This window comes from Dreissena polymorpha, chromosome 16 (assembly GCF_020536995.1).
Source record: "Dreissena polymorpha isolate Duluth1 chromosome 16, UMN_Dpol_1.0, whole genome shotgun sequence".
In the NCBI taxonomy this organism is placed as follows: domain Eukaryota; kingdom Metazoa; phylum Mollusca; class Bivalvia; order Myida; family Dreissenidae; genus Dreissena; species Dreissena polymorpha.
The window spans coordinates 28712529-28737472 of record NC_068370.1 but is presented as its reverse complement, the minus strand read 5'-3'; the positions used below and the strand labels follow the sequence as shown (position 1 = coordinate 28737472).

Genomic DNA, 24944 nt, shown 5'->3' with positions numbered 1-24944 from the left:
CTATGCATGTACAAATAAATGAACTTTAAGATAACCTTTATTACATAATCTCAACTGGCATATATTATATATATAAAACTGGTGTTTTTTCCTCTAAGACATTTTGGGAAAAGGAGTCTCACCTGTCATATTGTAATTTTTTTACGATAAAATTGCAAATAAGGGAATTTTTTTATCAATGAAATGGACCGAATTGGGATTTTTTTATCAACAGATATTGACACAAAAGGCTTTTTCCTGGCCATTTTGGGAAAATATTGCCTTTGTATGAAAAGTTCACTAATTTAATATAACTCTTTACAATAATTCAAATAGGAGAACAAAATCATAAAGCTATATACTTTGTTAGATGTTTATGAAATAAAATCAAGTTATAATAATCATTAGACACTCTTTTTTTATGTGGGGGGGGGGGGGAGGGTTGGGAAATAAAAATACAATTTGCGTTTGGGATAGTCTAATTGCTTTGGGAATGGGTCTGTTTTACGGCCTTTTTAAATAGCAGGAAAACCCCTGTTCCACTACAAAAACCTAAAGCATTTTCTAAGAACTTTGGCCAAGTGTATCCCATTGAATCTGTTTAGGCAAGCTAAACCACAATAGGAAGTATATATGACCAACACTTTGAGTCATGTCAAATGCAATAAGGCCTCCGATTGTGTTTGTTTAATCAGGGGAAGTTAATGCCTTCCAGCTCAGAACGTCTGTGGTAATTGCAACGTTCACAGAGTTCAGGGGATTGGGACCAGATCAGATTTCTGGATTAGGTTTACTAATGCACAAGTAATGCACAAAATATAAGTTCCGCAAATCCAGATGAATCAGATTGCTTTCTTTACTGAACATCATAAAGTTGTTGAAATCATATGCTAACATAAAATATTTTTGATTAATTAAAGGCCCTATAAAGGTGACACATCCAATTATTATGCATATAAACTGGTCTAATTTTTACTGGATTTCAGTTACTCTTGCATAAAAAATGCTAATAACACAGCTTAGGTGCAACGTTGTCAAGAATTATGGAGGTTATACCTGTTTCATAATTGGAAGAAATGTTTACAACTTTGCAACTAACGTGAGGTGTAGCCTAAAAGCGGTGACGTATGCTAAAAATAGCCGAAATACAATTCAATTGAAATTCTATTTTAAACAACTTTTTACCAGCAGACAGTAACTTATTTAATCATTACAAACGTTTTTACCATTTAAAAGAAACTTACTTTGTGAGTGATACCGAAAAACGTTGAAAATCAACGATATATTTTTGGTGACCTGAGTCACTTTTACTTTCACTTTCCCGAGTAAACAGCGATGTAAATAAACTGAGTGTTTGTAAACACAATTGACTTGGAGGACACTGTATTTTGAGCTCAAAACAAGTTATATTGCTCATTTTTTATGGTAATGTCCAATAGCATATATATATATTGTTTTTCGATAACCTTTATAAATAAAATATGAAAAAAAAAGTTAAAAATCGGTTAATAATTACGGATCGTCACCTTTATTATAAAGATGTATACATGATATATAAACATTTTGCAATGATTTGTATATATTGAACAGCAAAAACAAAACTAGTCATGCATGGGGATTATTAATTCAATGTTAATTTATAAAACAACTAGAGTCTCTATATAACTAAAATCTATGTTTCTACTCATGACTCTATTTGCCTATTAAGCATGTTTTTCTTATTGATTATTGTTTTTCTTCTGACTCAAAACAAAACAAAATGTATTATTTTGTTACTTTATTTGTTTGTTTTTTTAAATAATTATTAAGTGGGTTTAAATTGAATACTATATTAATTTCATAACTTATTAAATGTACAGTGTATAGATCTTCGGCAATATATTGCTTAAAGTAACAATCACGCTCAAAAATATTGAATATTTCGTTAAATAAAGCTAACCCATAAAAAAATCAATGTTCCTTTTAGCAAAATGCAAAATTTCAACGTTAGATGTTGTCTGGTAGAATTGATTTAACGAGATACAAAATGCTCGTTTTTATTTTTTTGTGGCGTGTGTATTTGAGATTTATTTACTGGTCGTCCAGCGTCTTCTCGACTACAGATGTATCGACCTGCCCCTGTGACCCTTCAGGGGAGAAAATAAGGTCATATTATACATCATAGCACGATGGCCAATGAGACCTTAATGTGACTAGATGCTTTTTTTTTTTTTTTTGTGGCCACAAATAATTCCATTTATATCTCCCGTGAAATATCCGAACATTTACGGGCGAACACGAGATTGGATATGGTAAGCGTCGGAAGCATGACGTAGCTCTCATGAATAATCATTCTGTGAAATCAAAATGAATTCTGGGTAACTGGAACTTAGCAAATGCGAAAATGGCTTGTATAAATTATGCAAATGAACGCAACCCGAATGAATCCTATCCTGACTCGAAAGCGAAAGTAGATTACATCATGGAACGATATTTAGATGCTTAAAACTTGCCGAATGCTTGTAATATAACGTTATTACATCAATGTTACTTGTTTTTAGGGTCTTCCTATTGTAATTAACCATCGTATGGTACTACTTGTTGTCAAATGTTTTTATATAGCATAATACAGTAGCCGTATGTATTGGTAAGCGTGATAGTGACTTTAAGACTTTGAAATAAATGTGCATTTACCTATGTCTACTCATAAAACAAATAAGGGCTTGTACTTCAATATGTATACTAGGCCAAAAATAAAAATAGGTCCGTTTCGGGTCTCCCGACCGTATCACCCAAATTGGCGCCGACCCTCAACTTTTTATTGGGGTCGCCCCCAAAAAAAACTTTCATTTTTGTTCATATAAGATGTAATATCAAGCAAACAAAGCATATACATACATGTATTTTTATATTAAGCTTTAGTAGCTTTCCATTATTGTACCCGAAAGACAAAAAAAAATCCCTACCTACTGACCCTGTTTTTTTTTCCAAGGAGACCCCAAACAGACCTATTTTTTTTGGCCCTACGACTATATACCAAGATGATATCAGTGTTATTTTTCACCAAGTTGGGAATGGGGCTTGGTCCTTTTGGATGGGGGAAAATTGTATTTTGACTAAATAAGGGAAAATAGTCTTGTTATTGTTGTTTTGCTAATAAATGCATGTCTATCCTTAAACTAAGACTTTAAGTTTTTAAAAAGCAGGGAATGCATAATAAGATTGGGAATTCAGCATTATACTTTGACTTTTCACATATGACAACTGCAAGTGTATCACGTGTATGAATATTACCAGACTAAGTGTATAAAGATTTATATGGATATGGCACCTAGATGAGTATGCTTACACTATAGTCATAATATGACTGGTGATCTGGAAAAACAGGGCTTAATTCAACTAGATTTTTGCCAAAAATTGATTTATTTAAACTTAAAATTCCATAAATGCGGAAAGTGTCATACCTGATAAGCCTGTGCAGACTGCACAGGTTAATCTGGGATGACACTTTATGCACAGGTAATAAGCCCAGTTTTTCCAGAAAGCCAGTCATTTATAAAAGGAAGACTACCAGCATATAATGTGTATGTATTCAAATAGTCCAAACAAAAAGATGTAATCTACCGATTGATATTGACCATAATTTTTTTAGCAGTAAGATTCAACATTACAATGGGACAAGACCTACACTAAGTGTATGTCTATGAATACATTGAAAATAAATACAATACTGCATGTATAATAAGACTATGTGTATAACAAGACTTACATATATATGAAAAGCAGACAAAATGTTTTCTTACCTTGAAAGAAGGCCACCACTGGCGCATGTTTTCTCTTTTTGCAATTTATCAAGGTGCAATGAGCTACTAAACATATAATAAACACTTGCAGAAATCTAGTGTTTACTCTACCCATATTAATTTTTCCAATCGCCATTTTCACTTCCGTGTTACATGTTGACACATCTGAAATTGGTCGGGTACTTATTAATATAAAATTAATTATGTATAATTCGCTTAAGAAGGTAACTTCAATCCTTTTGGTTCACACAGACTCACGCCATAAATCAAACACGATTGACAGATGAGCGAATTTGTACTGTTGTGTCACCGTGTGTTTGTATACACAAAACAGGTAGTGTATAGAGCAGACGATAATCTATCAGTTGCAACGCTGTACGATGCGACATTCGCTGCATGTATGAAAAGAAACCCTTATTGGATCTCCGATTGAAGTCGCCGCTCCACGTGTGCTGTACAGAAATTGGAATACTCAGTGGGCTCTTTTTCCGATAGAAAATAAATGTGTGTGATACGCGAGACGATGCCATAAAGATTCAGCAATATTATGTTATAAGAGAAGTTACTCAATATATCCGTTTAGATAAATATATGTCATGTCGAGCAATATCTACGACAAAATATACATGTTTTGTTTAAACACATGTAAGTAATGTAAGAAAGTATCTCAAGCATTCAATAAGAACTATGTAAAAAATGACAACTTGTTTTGTTATGCAATTGACAGATTTTCTTAAAGTGCATTTTATGAAATGCGATTTCCGGATAAGGTACTAAACAAAACATCTGAAATTGTGCACTGTATTATGTATTTGTTTCACGTTATTCTGTCTTGCCCAATAACGAAAACACGACGTTAAGCATGGTTTTGAAATTGAACGGCTGTTAGTTTGTTCATGGATTATTAGCAGCTTAATCAAATATTTTATATGCCTTTTTTTTAATAAAATGTAACAATATTTTAAGAGCAACGTGAGCAAGAGTTTCGTTTTTCCATTAATTTACTTTTTTAGAACAAACACATGCACATAGTAACAAATTTAAAAAGCCAAACAAAGGGCCGATACTATGAGACAATTGTACATGAAACAGATTGCTTCAGGGAGCTAAGTCTAGCCAGTATTTTGTCATAACATTGTCGATTTTAATGTAGTTTTCGTTGTTATGCCCAAACATACATATTAAACAATATACTGACATTTAACACAAGCGTGTTTTTGTATTAGCTCACTTCCGAAATTCGTAAATGTATTCATTAAGAGGGCCGATACTACGGATAAACATGCTAAGATAAAATTATACGTTATTGATTGTGTGACTTGTTTGTTTTACATATTTTAATGACATGTATGCTATACCCATATATAGTTAATGTTTCATAATCTATTTTGCATATACTTCATGCATTTTTCATATTTAACTAAATATCAGGTGAACTATTTGGAAAAAAATGTATGCATTAAACAAGATAACTAAATGTTTTCTATCAATAACGATGCTATAAATCAAACGAGTCACATATTCCGATTGAAAAGCTTTTAAATACAAAAAAACTACTGAAGGGAACGATCAACAACAAAATATTAGACTTTATCATAATGATGTACAATAGTGCAAATTTATGGTGCTTTATTTGCAAACAAGTTCTTTTGAGGTATCAAATCACTTTGCACTGTTCAGCTGTTTGTTGAAAAATGCAAAGAACACAAAGTGCAAGATCAGCTCCATCCTCTAGTCTAGGCTCGGTTTTATTAAGCTCAAACAACTCTAGCAGTTTTGTTTTGAATAATAACCTCCCTTGTGGCTCAGTTTTGTTAAGCTCAATCACTAGCAGTTTTGTTTTGAATAATAACCTCCCTTGTGGCTCAGTTTTGTTAAGCTCAAACAACTTTAGCAGTTTTGTTTTGGATTATAACCTCCCTTGTGTTTTTGTAGCAGTTTTGTTTTGAATAATAACCTCCCTTGTGGCTAAGTTTTGTTAAGCTCAAACAACTCTAGCAGTTTTGTTTTGAACAATAACCTCCCTTGAGACTCAGTTTTGTTAAGCTCAAACACTCTAGCAGTTTTGTTTATAATAATAACCTCCCTTGTGGCTCAGTTTTGTCAAGCTCAAACAACTCTAGCAGTTTTGTTTTGAATAATAACCTCCCTTGTGGCTAAGTTTTGTTAAGCTCAAACACTAGCAGTTTTGTTTTGAATAATGACCCCCTTGTGGCTTAGTTTTGTTAAGTTCAAACCACTCTAGCAGTTTTGTTTTGAATAATAACCTCCCTTGAGGCTAGGTTTTGATAAAACTCGAACCACTCAATCAGTTGTGTTTTTAATAATAACATCCCTTAAGGCTCAGTTTTGTTAAGCTCAAACAACTCTAGCAGTTGTTTTGAATAATAACCTCTCTTGAGGCTCCGTTTTGTTAAGCTCAAAGAACTCTTAGCAGTTTTGTTTTGAATAATAACCTCCCTTGATAACACAATTTATTAAACTCACAGTTTAGATGAACTTCAAATTCTTATTTTCGATACAAATTATACTACCAAAAATGAAATGAAATGACAACCACCAGATAACCATACATGCAATGAAATAATTTTGAAGTGGTTTAGTGGATATGTTGTCAGTCTTGTGATTGGGAGATCAAATGTTGGATCCTCAGTGTGGGAGCGTTCTTAAGATTTCCCCCATAGACACCAAGAGCTGGTTCTAGTTCCAGGAAATGGACTCGAAAGCAGCCTTAGGCTTTCTATGCAATCGAGCTAAAAAATAAATAGGTTTAAACTAAATGAAATGATAACCACTGAATACAAAGATTAATTCATATGAAGAGAAAGATTTGTGTTGGATATACCTCCAGTTATACAAAAAAACAGATAATTATACCCCAATTACCAATGGTAATGGGGGCTATAAAGAAGTCACTTTGTCGGTCGGTCGATCTGTCCCGAAAGCTTGTCCGGGCCATAACTAAGTTGTTCATTGTGAGATTTTAAAATCATTCGGCACAATTGTTCACCATCATTGGATGGTGTGTCGCGCAAATAAAAATTACGTCAATATCTCAAAGGTCAAGGTCACACTTTGAGTTTAAAGGTCAAAAATGGCCATAATTGAGCTTGTCCAAGCCATTACTTTGTCATTTATTGTGAGATTTTAAAATCATTTGGCAGATTTGCTCACCATCATTGGACGGTGTGTAACGCAAAAAAATAGCGTTGATATCTCCAAGGTCAAGGTCACACTTTGAGTTCAAAGGTCAAAAATGGCCATACATGAGCTTGTCCAGGCAATAGCTATGTCCTTTATTGTGAGATTTTAAAATCATTTGGCACATTTGTTCACCATCATTGGACGGTTTGTCGCGCGAAAGAATGAGGTCGATATCTCCAAGGTCAAGGTGACACTCTGAGCTCAAAGGTAAAAAATGGCCATAAATGAGCTAATGTCTGGGCCATAACTATGTCGTTCATTGTGAGATTTTTGAAATCATTTGGCACATTTGTTCACCATCATTGGATGGTATGTCACACGAAAGAATTACGTTGATATCTACAAGGTCAAGGTCAGACTTTGAGTTCAAAGGTAAAAAAAGGCCATAAATGTGCTTGTCTGGGCCATATCTATGTTGTTCATTGTGAGATTTTAAAATCATTTGTTCACCATCATTGGACGGTATGTTGCACGAAACAATTATGTCGACATCTCCAAGGTCAAAGTCACACTTTGAGTTCAAAGGTCAAAAATGGCCATAAATGATAATGGCATAATAATTCTTAAAAATCGCCATAAATAAGCTTCTCTTGTTTTGTGAAGACAGCATGCAAATAAGTCTGTGTCAATGCGGCACGTGGGGGTATAGGTCACGTCTGTGACAAAGCTCTAGTTAATACAGATTTAAATTACTTTTTCTAATACCCCATAACCTTTGTATGTTTATGAAATAAATATAAGAAACAAATACACGCCGCAAAGAATACCAAAATACATTTATTTCATGATATATTTCTACATCATGAGGTTATTTGTATAAATAAATACAGTCACAGCAGATGATGTAAGCATATACACAATGGCTTGCACTAAAATAGAAACAAACTTGTACAACATTTAAAAGAAAATTCCCATGGTAACAGTTATTTCTATTCATAACAATAACAATAAAATATTTAAACACTAAAATAGGTGACTTAAGGATAAACACAATAATTAACATCAAATATAAGTGTAAATATTTGTTTATCAAAAATATTTAATTAATCGAAACATTATTTCAGTTTCTTCTTTTCTACCAAAAAGAATTGCATAGTTTTATTTGTTGATCAAGTTTAATTCAAATATAAATATACATTTGTGTTGCTTCAACCACTACTAAATATGAAAGATAATCATGTTTAAAAATAAACTGATATACACTACTATTTCTTATATTTAATAAGAAATAATCTAATTTGCGCATTTAACAAAAATAATCTCATTTGTGGTTGGTGTAAAAAAACTCTCAAGATAAAATAGACTATTGAGAACCATTCTGCGAATATGAACTATTTCAAGATGAATGATTTAAAATTGGCATTAGCCTTATGTACACAGATGCAATGCAAATGTAATTATTCGCACAGTGCAATAAATACATAAGTAAATATGTTTATTGTGACATTATGATAATTATCTTCATAATTATTGATTTGGGTGTGCTTCTTGACACAAACGCATGTGAACATATTATTTCTTTGGTTAACAATGTTCATTTGTTATAAACCTAAACATTATCTACAGCAGTATGCAGAGGATAATATAATTATTTATGTGGGTACCTGCTCTGTTGTTTATAATCCATTTACACTGTGGAAATTAAAATATGCTGTAAGAAATAAGCAATAAGCTTCATTTAATTTTACTTATAAAAAATACTGCATTACATTCATATCAGTATTATAAACTTTAGTCAACACATGTAAAGTAATAGTCACCTTAACATACTAACATTTTATCTTTGTTTCACTTGAAATATGAAACATCTTACAAGAATCAAAAATTAAAATTACAGAAAAAAATTCAAGCTTATCGCAATAAATATCTAAAAATGAAATTCTACATCAATTAAATCATCATCTAAATATTTACAAACACAAATAAAACACGAGATTTAACAAACAATATAGCAATGGGAAGCGCTATGTTTAATATCTAATAAAAAGCAAATAAACATTTATAAATCTCATGACAGTTTTTAAAGCATGAATTTGATGACCATGCATGCAAAATATTAACGTATGAATTCAACACCAGGTAAACACTGAGCTAAGTTGCAATCAGCTGTAGCGCTTTATGGATCTTTCAACATATACACAAAAGATTGTTAAAAACTTAGAAATTATTTGTTATCATTAACCATTTAAAAGTATTGTTAAACTCTAAAATTTATATGAAACAAGTTTCAGAATGCCAATATGTTCTGCTTAGAGCTTACTACGAAAGTTTTTTTATATGTGTGACCGTGCTTAAAAAATAGTTGATTAGACACAGGTTGATACACGGGATGAAAATGTTCAGTGCAATGCAAGAAATGCAAACCTCACTTCAGGCCCAATTGTAAAATAGAGACCAGCCCGAAAGCCCCAAACTGTATATAGAACTCAGCCTTTGGCTTAAGTCCAAATGAAATTTGGGTCTGTCTGTCATGGGACACTCAAAGAGGTTTTCTATTTATTAAATATTAAAATCTCATCTCAAAATTAAAGTCTACAGAAGAGATACAAACAATTTCACAATTAAACTATACAATTTTATGTATTATAACTTCAAAAAACATGATCATAACCTTCATGCTAGATAATTAATATACCGGTACACATTAATTGAATGACAGTTTTATTATCAGTAAACATGACATCTATTTTGTTTGCATTTTAAAAACGCAATATGGCATCATGAATAAAGCATACATGATAAAGCAACAAACATAATTTTCAATATGGGTATCTATACAGGGATAACAAATATTTATTTTATACAAAATCTAATATAATACGGTTTACCTTTTTTTTCATATACTTTAATATAAAGATGAACAATTTTTAAAGCCAAGTCCTTTTAAGATATGAAAATCTTTCAGTTGGAAATTTCTAAGAAGAATCCAGACTTAAACATTCTAAAATAACAATTTCCCAAATAAATAGCCTACTAAAGAGAATCCAGGGTTTAAAATTCTGACAGAATATTTCCTAATGAATACTTAAGGAGAAAATTCTACAGCAATATTTAACAATATCAATAACATAATACAACTTTTGTTAAAACAAGCTTTCAAGGAAAAAAGACATGTATTCTGAATCAAATAACTTCTGACATACCACTGAATGTACAATTTAGTAAACAGCAATGTAAGGTATTGGTGCAAACATGCGAGATAAAATAGAAACAATTAACAACATATGCATAATATAGATAGAATTAGCACCATAAGACGCCCAAATTTGCCAAAACACACATGCAATAAACCAGTCTTGACAATAACTGGCATATCCCAAATTTCCTTCTAAACATTTTGCAATCACTGTTTTAGATGATCTCACAATTTTATCCATGCAGTTGAATGAAGCCATAGCCAGCATAGTGTTGTTGCAAACTATTCCCATGTTTTGCAAAGCCACTTTTTCACAGCATTACACAGATTAAATACAATTTGCAGGATTAAGAGGAATTATGAATTCTGTTCAGGTTCATTCCAAGACATACCGAAACAATAAGCATAATACTAAGCATTACAATACAGTACATTAATGGTATTTAACGTCACATATAATGAGTAATCAATCCATTCTACTTCAACTTGAACTTTTGTTCAGCCCAATTAGCAGCCTAATTTTCAACCTATTTACTACGAAAACATCTAATTCACCATCCAAGTAAATACTGTAGGGAAACCAGTGCATTGTTGTAACTGAATATTGCTTTTGGTTTTAAACTGCTTGTACAAGATATCACATAACCCTTTAAAACTCCGATACTCATTTTGACAAACTTTGTTGTCCCTTTAAACAAACTTTAAATTAAACATACCTTTTTTCTTTCTCAATTGAAGGCTTAAAGGCTTCAGTTCAAACCCTAAGATACTGATGAGCAGCAAACAGCATAAAACCTGAACAGCCTGCGATTGACTCACAGGCTGCTCTGGTTTTATGCTGTTTGCTGATTGACATTTTCAGTCTGCTTCTCAGGGGGAAAGGTTTAGTCTATAACATGTAGTCATGTTAGTCTCAATACGTTGAGATCAAAAGTATTTAATAATAGTAACTCTCTTGAATCTGTTTTGGCCATTTTCACACACAATGAAGCTTTATTTAAAATGCGATTTTGATTAAAATCAACCAATAAACTGTTCATTTTTTTTAACAAAACGTAAGGCTTTATATAATTTAAAAAAAAATGAATTTTCATTAAGATGGACTTTTAACTACTTTTTCTTTGCATGTATAGCCTACATATTTCAAAAAAAATATTGTGGTGTGATAAAACATTATGTTGACATATTTTTAACTAATATTTAATTGCTATGGTAACATGTAATCTCAGACTGGTTCAGTTATTTGCGTCTCTATGTATTCCGCAGACTGGTTGCTCAGTCAGGCAGTTAAGACACGGCCACTGTGATAACGGCTATTATCACCACTATCAGGCACACGATGAAGTGTGTGTACAGCACATTCCTCTTGAAGATGCGCCCCTGAAAATGTACACAGACATTTTGATTGTTTCATAATGAGTGTCTGTCTATTGTCATGTTTTGCTTTTTTCACAATGAACGCCAATCTATGGTTATATTTGGATTATTTTACAATAAACACCTATATATGTTCTTATTTCGATTATTTCACAATTATCACCTATCTGTGGTATTATTATGCCCTGGGATCCAACGATCGGGGGATTATTGTTTTTGGCCTGTCTGTCTGTCATTGTATGTGTGTGTCCGTCGTTGTATGTGTGTGTCCCAAAACTTTAATCTTGGTCATTACTTTTGCAATATTGAAGATAGCAACTTGATATTTGGCATGCATGTGTATCTCATGGAGCTGTACATTTTGAGTGGTGAAATGTCAAGGTCAAGGTCATCCTTCAAGGTCAAAGGTCAAATATATGGCTTCAAAGTGGCGCAGTAGGGGGCATTGTGTTTCACAAACACAGCTCTTGTTTTGATTATTTCACAGTGAATTCACTATCTAAAGGCTTGTTTTCATTATTTCACTATGAATCTCCAGTGGGAGGCTATTTTGATTATTTTACTATGAATGTTGCGTGGAAGGATTCTTTTGATTATTTCTCAATGAACATCTATCAGAGGGCCTTTTTTATTATTTCAAAATAAATGTCTGCCCAAGGGCTATCCAAAACATATAATGTTGAGGATGAAAGTATTTTATAAGAGAGCCAATATGCATTAATATACATGTATGAGGTTTCAGAATAGGAATTTAATGAGTTTTAAGACAAATAAATTTTGATACCCAAAATATCATGTTTATTTTAATTTGTTGATGATGTAAACCACAGTAAGATTTTGAATGCAACAAAACCACACAGGCTCCATCTGAACAATAAACAGAATGTTTTTCATTCTGTATAAAAGTTGACTTATTGGTATTCTAAATTTTATCAATTATTTAATCTATTAAATATGCATTTATCCATTATATAAATGAAGTTGGTGTTTCAAGGCACTATTAAAATCACTATGTACAACTGACATGCCATGGTTTTTAAGTGTACTTGAAGCAGTCCATATGTCAACATGTACAACTGACATGACATGGTTTCTAATTGTACTGACAGAAGTCCATATGTCGCCATGTGAAACTGATATGACATGGTTTCGAAGTGTGCTTACGGCGGACCATATGCAACCATGAAAACTGACATGACATGGTTACTAAGTGTACTTACGGCAGGCCAGGGTTCAGGAATGTGTACATTAGGATTTTCTTTCTTCTGCAGCTCCCATTTCTTCCTATTCTCTGTAAGATACACAAGCATCATGTCATCTACCATTTAAAAAAATGAGTAAAACATCTAAATATATAAATAGTATCACCAATAATAACCAACACAAATTTGCAAAATAATAAATAGTTACTGACACACATTTGAATTGATAATTGTGCATACACCCTGAAATATCCTCAACTGTTGATTAATAGTCCACAACAACTACAACATGTAACACAGTATATCCTCAAGACTGAATACCTTTGTTCCCCATTTTAGTGACTGCAATATGTAAAGTTATTGCATTTATATATGGAAATGTATCAAGTTAAATACTGCAAAACAGGAACACATAGAACTTGGAACAGAATAAATGACACTGAATATCATTAAATGTAACAAGTATTAAAATATCTTGTCAATCTAAGTTGAACAAGAGTGCCAAACTGTCACAAGAAACGCCTGTTTGAAAGTTTTGGACAACTTGATAACTTCACCATGACCCATATTTGAACTAGACCTACATATCATCTAGACACAACTTCTGACCAAATTTGGTGAAGATCGGATGAAAACTACTTCAATTAGAGAGCAGACACAATGCTAAATCCTTAAAATGCAAGTAACCTTGTGACCTAGTTTTTGACCCCGAATGACCCATATTTGAACTTGACCTAGTTATCATTTAGACACAACTTCTTACCAAATCAGTTGAAGATTAGATGAAAACTACTTCAATTAGAGAGTGGACACCATGCTAAATCCTTGAAATGCACTAAGTGCCCCTGTGACCTAGTTTTTGACCCAGCATGATCCATATTCGAACTTGGCCTAGATATTGTCTAGATTCAACTTCTTCCCAAAGTTTGTGAAGATCGGAAGAAAACTACTTCAATTAGAGAGAGCGGACACCATGCTAAATCCTTGAAATGCACTAAGTGACCCCGTGACCTAGTTTTTGACCCGGCATGACCCATATTCTAACTTGACCAAGATGTTGTCTAGATACAACTTCTGACCAACTTTGGTGAAGATCCGATGAAAACTACTTCAATTAGAGAGCGGACACCATGCTAAATCCTTGAAATGCAATAAGTGACCCCGTGGCCTAGTTTTTGACCCTGCATGACCCATATTCGAACTTGACCTAGATATTGTCTAGATACAACTTCTGACCAACTTTGGTGAAGATCGGATAAAAACTATTCGAATTAGAGTGGACACTGCTGTGGACGCCCCCCGCCTGCCGCCCACCAAGGGTGAAACTATAAAAACGTTTTTAAAAACGGGCGTATAAAAAGGGGTGTAACTCTTGGAATATTTAATGCAAGATGATTAAAATAATACATGCACGATTTCAAATCGTAAGGAAAAATGCATACAATTTTTAATGTTGTATGTTAAAAAGTGTAGAGTACTTTGTGTAATGAAAGAGAGACATCCAAGGTGATCCGGTATATTGCTCTTTACTGTGTAGCAGTGGTAATAATAACTTTTGTTGAAGTCTTGACTTATACATTACTTACTCTTGTTAGTCTTGCAGATATTGATTGGTTCACCGCAAGGCTAACCTCACAATTACGTTTGTTACATCCACTGTTATCATTGAGATTTAGATTATACCTAAATGTTATTAGTTAAACATTCTACATTAGACATATAACTTGCTTTGTTCAACTTGTGGTTGCAGACACAAATGTTACATACCTTTTTTTCTTGTGAGTGCAGACATGAAATAACAGTTTTGTTCTGCCTGAGAGTGTGAACAAATGAGTTATGTACCTTTGTTCTATTTAAGACAGTAGACACATGTTTCATACCCACCTTTGTTCTTCTTTTGTGAGTGCAAATGCATAGCTTATGTTCCTTTGTTCTTCTAGAGAGAGCAGACAAAAGAGTTATATACCTTTGTTCTTTTTGTGGAAGCAGACACAAATGAGTCACAAACCTTTGTCCTTCTTGAGAGTACAGAAATGTTAGTTATATACCTTAGCTTACACATGTGCTACCAACTTTTGTTAATCTTGTAAACAGTACAGACCACTCAGCATACACTAGATTTACCCACCTTTGTCCTTCTTGTAGATGCAGAAACATACTACCTTTGTTCTTCCTGGGGTAAGAGACAAGTGAGTAACACTTCTTTCTCCTTAGTGCAGACACATGAGTTATCAAACTTTCTTTGTCTTGTAAACAGTACAGATAACTTAGCTTATACAAGAGTTACGCACCTTTGTTCTTCTTGTGGGTGCAGCATTGGTGCACCTCCAGGATGATTTCACAGACAAAGTTGAAGAGGAAGAATATGCAGATGATCCAGGTCAGCCACCAGGGAACCATCGCCTTGCCAAACTCCATGCCAATAAATAGATTCACCACTGAAATCAAGAATAATGGATGTACAGCCTTTTTGCAGGTGCAGGAAAAATCTTAAGTGTTTGGTGGAAAAACCCAATGCCAGATCAGTCAAAACATTATTTGATTGAGACAAAACTCTTTTTTTTAAAGAATTTTTAAATAAAGTCGAAACTGACCTAACGGCCACCTGAATTTACCGGTCACCTGCAGACAACGGTCAGTCTGGAATCCCCCCGACGAAAAACACTCTATATTGCACCTGAATTTAACGGCCACCTGTCCATAACGGCCAACGGCCACTATATTCAACTCCGAAGTTCATATTTTAACTGAAATCAACGGTCACGTGTCAATCGTCTCGAGTCGCGAAAAGTAAAAACACTGCTCATCTTTTGTCCGTCTATTTTGCGGTTAAAGCGTTTGATAGCGGTAATTGCCTTTGATATTATAAAAGCGGCCCGCTGCGAGTAAACAAATTATAAGGTGTTGAGAAGGTTTGTTTTCCCGGGATAATTGTGGGGGTTTCTTCAACAGAAAATATGTCAGAGTTTTTGACACGTTTAAAGTAATAATTGCTAATTAAATAACAACTAATTAGTACATTCTACTTACAATATTGAGTATCGATTTTAAAATAACATTTTCGGATCATTCTTTAAAAGAGCTTTCTAGCGTTCACAACACTTTTAAAAGCAATCGGATTAATAAATCACGGAAAATTTACAATGAGTGGTGAACGTAAGTTCCTCACATTAGAGGAGCGAGTCAAGTGTTTGAAACTGTTTGAATCTGGAAAAAGTTCGCGTGTAATAGCAAGTGAGCTCTGTGTTGGACGTACGCAAGTGCAGAGTGTGCTTAAGCATAAGCGAGAAATTATGTAGGAGTATGAATCGAATGCAAATGTGAGTTTGAAGCGTTGTATTTTGTATGAGGTTGTTGAATTAAAATGCTTTTTGTGTGATGTTTGCGTACGAATAAATTTTAACAAACTGTTTGCGTCTTTTTCTTATTAGAATGGTACAATATCACCGTACTATCGGTTTATGAAAGCGAATCCGCTTTTTAGACTTGTACGGTCGTGACGTCAACGCCACGTGACAAGTTTTATTTATTGAATGATCAAGATGCATGAGTAAACAATTATACTAGCCTTGTCACTGCTTTAGTTTAATAACAATATGAAATTAAATCAATCTATAAGACATTATTCTGTATTTTTCAATGTACGTAAATTCTGTTATTATGCTTAGTTAACGGCAATTAGCATTTGTTTAACACCGTATGCAAACGACTGAGTGGGGTAACGACGTAGCAATACTACCAACTGACAAACCATCTTAAAATTGTGATCCGAATTCAACGGTCACCTGTGGACAACGGTTATTTTGGTCATTTCCCTTGACTGACCGCTGAATTCAGGTTTGACTGTATAAGAAAATGTGTCCTTTATATAAAGCCACTGTCATCAAAATGAATATGTATTATCTATTTATTTCTTTTTACATGTTTCTCTACACATTTTTATTTCTGACAAATACAAATAATGTCAGCACTCGTTATAATATATTGAGGGCAATTTTTCTATGTTGCTTGCTAGCAATATATCAAGAGGGCAAAATGCCCTCAGGCGCTCACCTGAAATCCACAGAAACTGACCTGATCTGTTGTCACGATATTTGTGCAATAAATAACTTCTTCGGGTTTCTTTACCCCTTATGACACAAACCTTATATTGGCCGAGACACAATTGGAACGAATGTTCTGACCCAGTTTGAAAATAAGGAATAGAAGACGGCTCCCAGTTGGCCATTTTTAAATATCAAATAAAAATTTTATACACATTTTTTATCATGTCACATCAGGAAAATGGCATCACATCTTGGCAGCCAGCAATTTAAATAAACATTTTCAAACTCTTCAAAGAAATAATTATCATAAGAACAAAAGTCATAAGCAAGTTTCATGAAGATTTGACTAAAAATGAGACTTCTTGAGTTTTCACAAGGTTTCACTATAGCCATAGAAGGACACTTCCCAGCCCCCTGGCAGCCATGTTTATCAATCGAACAGAACCGTTCTCATACTAAGGGCAAAAACATTGTTGGCCTATGATTTTGTACCCACCAGCCAGACAGAAGGCAATAGTCCAGAAGAGCCAGTAAAACCAGTTTCCAATTGGCCGACAGGTGTGGTCTTCAGGACACCTGATCAGGAACAGTATAGGCTAAAAAACAGTAATTTTGCGTGACTCAATCGATTACATTACAGACAAGTGGTATGTTTTTAATAGAAATAATAAAACAGAATTGCAGGTCAATATTCAATTTTATGACGTGACATTTTTAGCATAAAGAAAAAGAAGATAAAATATTATTACAATTCATAATTTTAAATATCTTAACTGATAAATACTTGAAAAATAATAACAAAATTTTCAAATTAACAGAAGATCCATGCCTTAAGCTATGTTAGTAACAAAAAGTGTATAATGATAGTGTTTGGCTAAATACATTCCTCCCTTTAATACTCTATTACAATGATGCAGATCCTCCCTTTAAAACTCACTATAACAATTATGCAGATATTATCTCCCTTCAATACTCACTATGACAATGATGCAGATGAAGACGATAATACCCAGAATAGGATGTGCTTTCTGCGGCAACTCGTGAAACTGTAAGGAAAAAAACAGTTACCCCATTATATTGTTAAATTGGATGACACTAATAAAGAACTTTTTATTTCCTCAAAATATTGATAACCCTTTAATGATACGCCAGCACATGTATGAGTGAAAATTATGTTTGTATTTGCAATATATTATTAAATCTATTTCAGTATGTTTGAATCTTTTGAATACTGAATATCAGCAGCTTATGCTGATATTGTTTCATTATAAAGATAACAAAACTACTTTCTATTCTTTCAAAACATTTCTTTCATGTAATCACATTCAGTTACTTGCTAGGACACAGTATTCAAATATTTACAATGGTTGATGGAAAACTATGGTATTTAACAGAATGCATACCCATTATTTTCCTAAAATCAGACTTAAAAATAAAGGTTATATAACTGGAACAGTTGCATTTAATGAAGCAAAGCTCAACATATAAGCCATATGACCAGGTTTAACTCTTGATGGTATTATGTTACTGCCAATTCTGTAAAAACCACACAATTGAGGATTCAAGTCACATTGGTAACTTACATAGCTCCAGCCTCCAGCCTCGATAAAGATCAGGATCACACTGATGATCACCAGGATCACCACCCACACTGTGCAGTTGAAATGGGTCTGAAATACAGGGGTGGTAATTAGATATGCAGAGGATAGAAGTTTTTAAATACTGGGGAGATAATTAGAAATCTAGAGGAAAGAAGTTTTAAATACTGGGCAGATAATTTGAAAGCTAGAGACTAAAACTTTTAAATACTGGGGAGATAATTAGAAATCTAGAGGATAGAAGTTTTAAATACTGGGCAGATAATTTCAAAGCTAGAGACTAGAAGTTTTAAATACTGGGGAGATAATTAGAAATCTAGAGGATAGAAGTTTTAAATACTGGGCAGATAATTAGAAATCTAGAGGATAGAAATTTTAAATACTGGGGAGATAATTAGAAATCTAAAGGAAAGAAGTTTTAAATACTGGGGAGATAATTAGAAATCTAGAGGATTTTTTTTTAAATACTGGGCAGATAATTTGAAAGCTAGAGGATAGAAGTTTTAAATACTGGGGAGATAATTTGAAAGCTAGAGGATAGAAGTTTTAAATACTGGGGAGATAATTAGAAATCTAGAGGATACAAGTTTTAAATACTGGGGAGATAATTAGAAATCTAAAGGATACAAACAAGAGGGTCATGATGGCCATGAATCGCTCACCTGACTAACCTTGCTACATCAACTTAAATTCTATCAGACCCATATGCAATCCCAAGCCGTACCCAAGCATTTAATTAATTAATACATTCTGACAAAATTTCATTAAGACGTGATGAAAACTGTGACCTCTTTCATCTACACAAGGTTTTACTAGAATTGGCCCGGTGACCTAATTTTTGACCCCAGATGACCCATAAACGATCCAAAATCAGATATTATCAAGATAAACATTCTGACCATATTTCATTAAGATCAGATGAAAACTATGACCTCTATTATCTACACAAGGTTTTTCTATGATTTGACCTAGTGACCTAGTTTTTTACCCCAGATGACCCAAATACAATCCCAACCCAGATTTCATCAAGATTAACATTCTGGCCAAACATCATAAAGATTAAATGAAAACTGTGACCTCTCCTGCCTACAAAAGTTTTTTTAAACTTTGACCTAGTGACCTAGTTTTTGACCCTAGATGACCCAAATTCAATCTCAACCCAGATTTTAACAAGACAAACATTCTGACCATATTTCATTACGATCAGATGAAAACTGTGACCGCTATTGTCTACACAAGGTTTTTTCTTTTATTTGACCTAGTGACCTAGTTTTTGACCCCAGATGAACCAAATTCTATCCCAACCCAGATTTCATCAAGATAAACATTATGACCAAATTTCATAACGATTGGATGAAAACTGTGACCTCTATTGTCTACACAAGGGTTTTCTATTATTTTACCTAGTGACCTAGTTTTTGACCCCAGATGACCCAAATACAATCCCAACCCAGATTTCATCAAGATAAACATTCTGACCAAATTTTATAAAGATTGGATGAAAACAGTGACCTCTACTGTCTACACAAACAAATTGTTGACACAAATGCACGCACGCACACAAGCACAACGGAGGCCGGACATCACACGGTCACATAAGCTCACCATGTCACTCCGTGACAGGTGAGCTAAAAACTGGAGAGATAATTAGAAATCTAGAGGATAGAAGTTTAACAAGAGCACCGCATAAAGGATGCCACGCTCGGCTACGGGTGCAGTTTTGAATAAATGAAAGCTTGACAATTTTTAATTTTTTTAAAGGTCACAGTGACCTTTGACCTAGTGACCCAAAAATGGGTGTGGAGTGTAGAACTCATCAAGGTGCATCTACATATGAAGTTTCAAAGTTGTAGGTGGAAGCAATATGATTTTAGAGCCAATGTTCAAAACCTTAAAAAAATGTCGACGGCAGACGTGGGACGACACGACGAGCTGGCTATGACAATACATCGGGTTTTCTCCGAAAACGCTCAGCTAAAAAACTGGGGAGATAATTAGAAATCTAGAGGATAGAAGTTTTAAATGCTGGGGAGATAATTAGATATCTAGAGGATAGAAATTTTAAATACAGGCTAGGTGGTTAGAAATCCAGATGATAGAAGTTTTAAATACAGGCTAGGTGGTTAGAAATCTAGATGACAGAAGTTTTAAGTACAGGGGAGGTACATAAAAGCAGATATTTATTTTAAAATTAAGAACTTAACAATACATAGGTGAGACAATTTGGAAAAAAAATGATGAAAACTTTGAAATGCAAGAACTTAAAAAAAAAAGAGAACTTAGAAAAAATGTGGAAAGGGCTCTGAAATACAAAGTAAAGGGAAGTTTGAAATACACAGGGTAAGTACATTGAAATACAAAGACAAGAGGGCCATGGGCCCTAAGGAACTCACCTGAGACCCAATGGAATTAGCTAAAAATGTGACTTCTAGAGTGCGCACAAGCTTTTTTTACTATATAAATATAAGGAAAACTGCCCCCCTCCTGGCGGCCATGTTTTTTTACCGATCCGAACCATTTTCGAACTCAACCATTGTATCCAGGAAAAAAATGTTCTAACCAAATTTCACAAAGATTGGGCAAAAAATGTGTCTTCTAGACTATTCACATGTTTTCACTATAAACATATAAAGAAAACTGCCCCACCCCCTGGCGGCCATGTTTTTCGAATGATCACAACCATTTTTAAACTCGTCCAAGATATCCACAAAACCAATATTTTGACCAAATTTCAAGATGATTACCGGTAGGCAAAAAATGTGACTTCTAGAGTGTTCACAAGCTTTTCTTACTGTATAAATATAAGGAAAATGCCCCCCCCCCCCTGGTGGCCATGTTTTTTTACCGATCCAAACCATTTTCGAAATCAACTGTCGTATCCAGACAACAAATATTCTGAACAAATTTCATGAAGATTGGACTAAAAATGTGACTTCTAGAGTGTTCACATGTTTTCACTATATACATATAGAGAAAACTGCCCCGCCCCCTGGCAGCCATGTTTTTTCACCGATCTTGACCATTTTCAAACTCGTCAGAGATATCAATGTAACCAATGTTTCATGAAGATTGTGCAAAAATTGTGACTTCTGGAGTGTTCACAAGGTTTCTCTATAGCCATATAAGGAATACTGCCCCGCCCCCTGGTGGCCATGTTTTTCAACGAACCGGAACCATTTTTTAACTCAACCAACATATCATTAAGACAAACATTTTGACAAAGTTACATGAAGATTGGGCATGAAATGTGACTTCTACAGTGTTTACAAGTTTTTCCTTTTTTTTGACCTAGTTTTTGACCCGGCACGACTCAGTTTCGAACTCGACCAATATTTCATTGGGACGAAGCTTCTGACCAAGTTTCATGAAGATCGGACAATAAATGTGGCCTCTAGAGTGTTTACGAACAAATGTTAACGGACAGACGGACGGATGTACGAACGACGAACAAAGACCGGTCACAAAAGCTCACCTGAGCAATCAATCAGGTGAGCTAAAAAAGAGGGGCAAGAAGTTTGAACTAAAGGAGAAGTAACTTTAAAATACAGTGGATAAAACTCAGAAATATAGAGGAGGGAACTTTGAAATACTGAGGTGAGAACTCTAAAATACAGAGGAAAGAGCTTTGAAATACAGGACAGGAATGTTTTATCTAAGTTACTTTCTTACCACAAGCCAGTACTTTTGTCCCAGGAAGCGGCTGTTAGGCCACATGGTGGTGTAGTACTTCATCCAGATAAGGCCAATGGGAGCAAAGAAGATCCACGCTAGTAGCATCAGGCAAGCTGCAAGAGGAGCAGATAGCACTATAAATTGTTTCATGGTATTTTACATACAGTACAGCCAAAGCGGCACAAACATAATCCGCGGCTACGCCAAGGCCAGATTATTAGTACACGGCGGCCGAATGGTGTGTTGACGCGGCGTATCGCCGAGGCACTCAGCATCAATCTGCACAACGACGCCGAGTCTGTAGTTAACCTCGCGTACTTTCGCGGAGTTAATCCGCCGCATACGTACGGGGCGGATCGAGTGAACAGACATCCACCTACATGTACATACATGTATGTGTAGCGTAGAATTAATTTACATGCAACTGTTAATGTTTCGTTCGATTATCATTATTAAATTTGTAATCCGAAACACTCTTCCAAATTTTAATGCTAACGTGACCTTTGGCAAATTCTAGCGTCAAATAAACAGTGCTAAAATATCCTTTGTTTCATAAAAAGCGCGCGAAAATTATGCAGACATGTAGAACGTAGTTTGGAAAGTTTGGGTGTATTTTGTGTTGTATAAATACATGAACATCACGTCAAGCATAAATCGCGTGTTCAGTGGAAAAAAAAACGCCGCTATTAGACGTTATTTCATCATCTCTATAAATAGTAAAAAATGCCAAAATGTATTTGATACTAAAGGAAATCTCGAGAATGTTTGTGTATCGTAAATATTTACCAGCATTTGCTTCAAAACTGGAATATATGGGATTATCAGGTAATTAGTAGCGATATTAACTATATAATATGAACAAAATAAAACGTGTTTATATACGCATATTCAAATAATAGTTATAATAAGCTGATAATTAACAAAACAACAAATACGTCGTCACCGTCTTGATTATTGATGTGGCTTCAAGCTGCTGATTTTCTCAGCTTAAATATAATAGCAAATTCAACATGCAATTAATTTATAAATCCACCATATGCAGTAGCCTTGACAACTTGTATTTGCGAAAACATAATTACGTGACCTTTTTTATGTGTGAAATACATACACAAGGGGCGGGAAACAAACTTAATTGGCCAGGCACATTAACTATGCTTACATGTATATGCTAATACAATCCGCGCGCAATAAATTTATTATGATTTTAATTATTATAAAATAATAGTTCTTTCAACATTTGTTAACTACATGTAACTAATAATTTTTAAAAGATTTTTTATTTCATGATGCGCATCGACTCGGCATCATGTCGCGGATCGCAGCATGCCTCGGCGGACAGATGCGAAGTTTTACGGGGAAATGCAACTTGCTGCCGCATACTGACGCGGCTTCAACGACTGACGCGGCATCGACTCGTTTCACCATGCCGCCGCGGATCGCGAAATACGTTTGTTCCGCTTTGGCTGTACTGTATATAAATATCTAAAAGCTTGTCAATTTAAGAAATTTAATATATACAGACTTGAATTCGAAATGAGGGTCTTTTTCTGGAAATTTAAAAAATATATTAATTTGTTTATTGTACATGTGTCTTATAGATAAAATAACATCTGAAATTTTCACTTTTAAAATTTAAATACAATTTAAATCTTTCATAAATAAAGATTTTTTTCACCTAATGCAAATTCATTCTTTACATTTATCCTTAATTGAAATGGTTCAACAATGAGAAACAAAGTCAAAGTTAAATGTTGAGAGTTTATTGGGATATATAATAGAATGCAATTATTTTAACTTAAACTAAACAACCCTCACTAAAGTGCCACCTCCCTGACACAAATTAAAACAAGAGGGCCTGAAAGGCCCAAAGTCGCTCACCTGAGATTCAAAGGAACTGACCTGTTCTGTGCATCCCAAGATGCCATTAGAACAATATGTTGTTACCAACTTTCATGACTAGTGAACACCCTGGCAGCCACGTTTTTCAACAGACCAGAACCATTTTCATACACATCCAAGATATCATTGAAACAAATATACTGACAAAGTTTCATGAAGATTCATAAGTCCATATAAGGAAAAATGCCCCAACCACTGGTGGCCATATTTTTCAAGCAACTGGAACCACTTTCGAACTTGTCCAAAATATCATTGGGACAAATCTTCTGACAAAGTTTCATGATGATCGTACAATAAACATGGCTTCTAGAGTGTTAACAAGGTTTAGCTTTAGCTATATAAGGAAAAATGCCACGCCCCCTTGGCGGCCATGTTTTTCCCCCGACCGGAACCATTTTCTTACTCATCCAAGATATCATTGGGACAAATCATCTGACCAAGTTTCATGATGATCGGACAATAAATGTGGCCTCCAGAGTGTTAACAAGGTTTTACTAAAGCATGATATATAGCCATATTAGGAAAAATGCCCCGCCCCCTGGTGGCCATGTTTTTTAAGCAACCGAAACCATTTTCGATCTCATCTAAGATATCATTTGGACAAATCTTCTGACCAAGTTTCATCAAGATCGGAAAATAAATGTGGCCTCTAGAGTGTTAACAAGGTTTTAATATAGCCATATAAGGAAAAATGCCCCGCATCCTGGCAGCCATGTTTTTCAAACAACCAGCATCATTTTTTAACTTGTCCAAGATATTATAGGGGTGAATCTTCTGACCAAGTTTCATGAAGATCGGACAATAAATGTGGCCTCTAGAGTGTTAACTAGATTTTACTACAGCCAAAAATAGCCATATACCGTAATCGGTTGTGTATAACGCGCATTTGTGTATAACGCGCATCAACTTTTTGAAGCAAAAAATCGGGAAAAAAAGTTTTTGATGCAAAAAAACTGGGAAAAATTCGGTTCCATACTCCATGGGCTAACAGAAAATCGTTTTATTTACATTGCCGGTCTCGCGCGTTATTTCGAGCGTCTATGCGATAT

At 34.3% G+C, this 24944-nt stretch overlaps 2 protein-coding genes across 10 annotated transcripts in view; both read right to left on the bottom strand.

Annotated features, from left to right (window-relative positions):
* The window catches only part of LOC127862663 (pikachurin-like), a 232930-nt gene extending 228794 nt beyond the window's left edge, over positions 1-4136 (bottom strand). For all 3 annotated transcript variants that reach the window (XR_008040726.1, XR_008040727.1, XM_052401869.1), the window contains exon 1: positions 3762-4136. Coding sequence is in view for 1 of the 3 variants with exons in the window: in XM_052401869.1 (XP_052257829.1) it covers positions 3762-3897 (136 nt within the window). In the remaining 2 variants the exon portion in view is untranslated. The remainder of the gene's footprint in view (positions 1-3761) is intronic.
* A 3588-nt stretch (positions 4137-7724) lies between these two features.
* LOC127862673 (ferric-chelate reductase 1-like) overlaps positions 7725-24944 on the bottom strand; it is a 62525-nt gene continuing 45305 nt past the window's right edge. For all 7 annotated transcript variants that reach the window (XM_052401899.1, XM_052401905.1, XM_052401901.1 and 4 more), the window contains exons 10-16: positions 21994-22109; positions 18310-18396; positions 17704-17772; positions 17223-17322; positions 14972-15118; positions 12699-12769; positions 7725-11481 (exon numbers count right to left, since the gene is read on the bottom strand). In XM_052401899.1, coding sequence (XP_052257859.1) covers positions 11389-11481; positions 12699-12769; positions 14972-15118; positions 17223-17322; positions 17704-17772; positions 18310-18396; positions 21994-22109 — 683 coding nt within the window. In that variant the 3' untranslated portion in view covers positions 7725-11388. The remainder of the gene's footprint in view (positions 11482-12698; positions 12770-14971; positions 15119-17222; positions 17323-17703; positions 17773-18309; positions 18397-21993; positions 22110-24944) is intronic.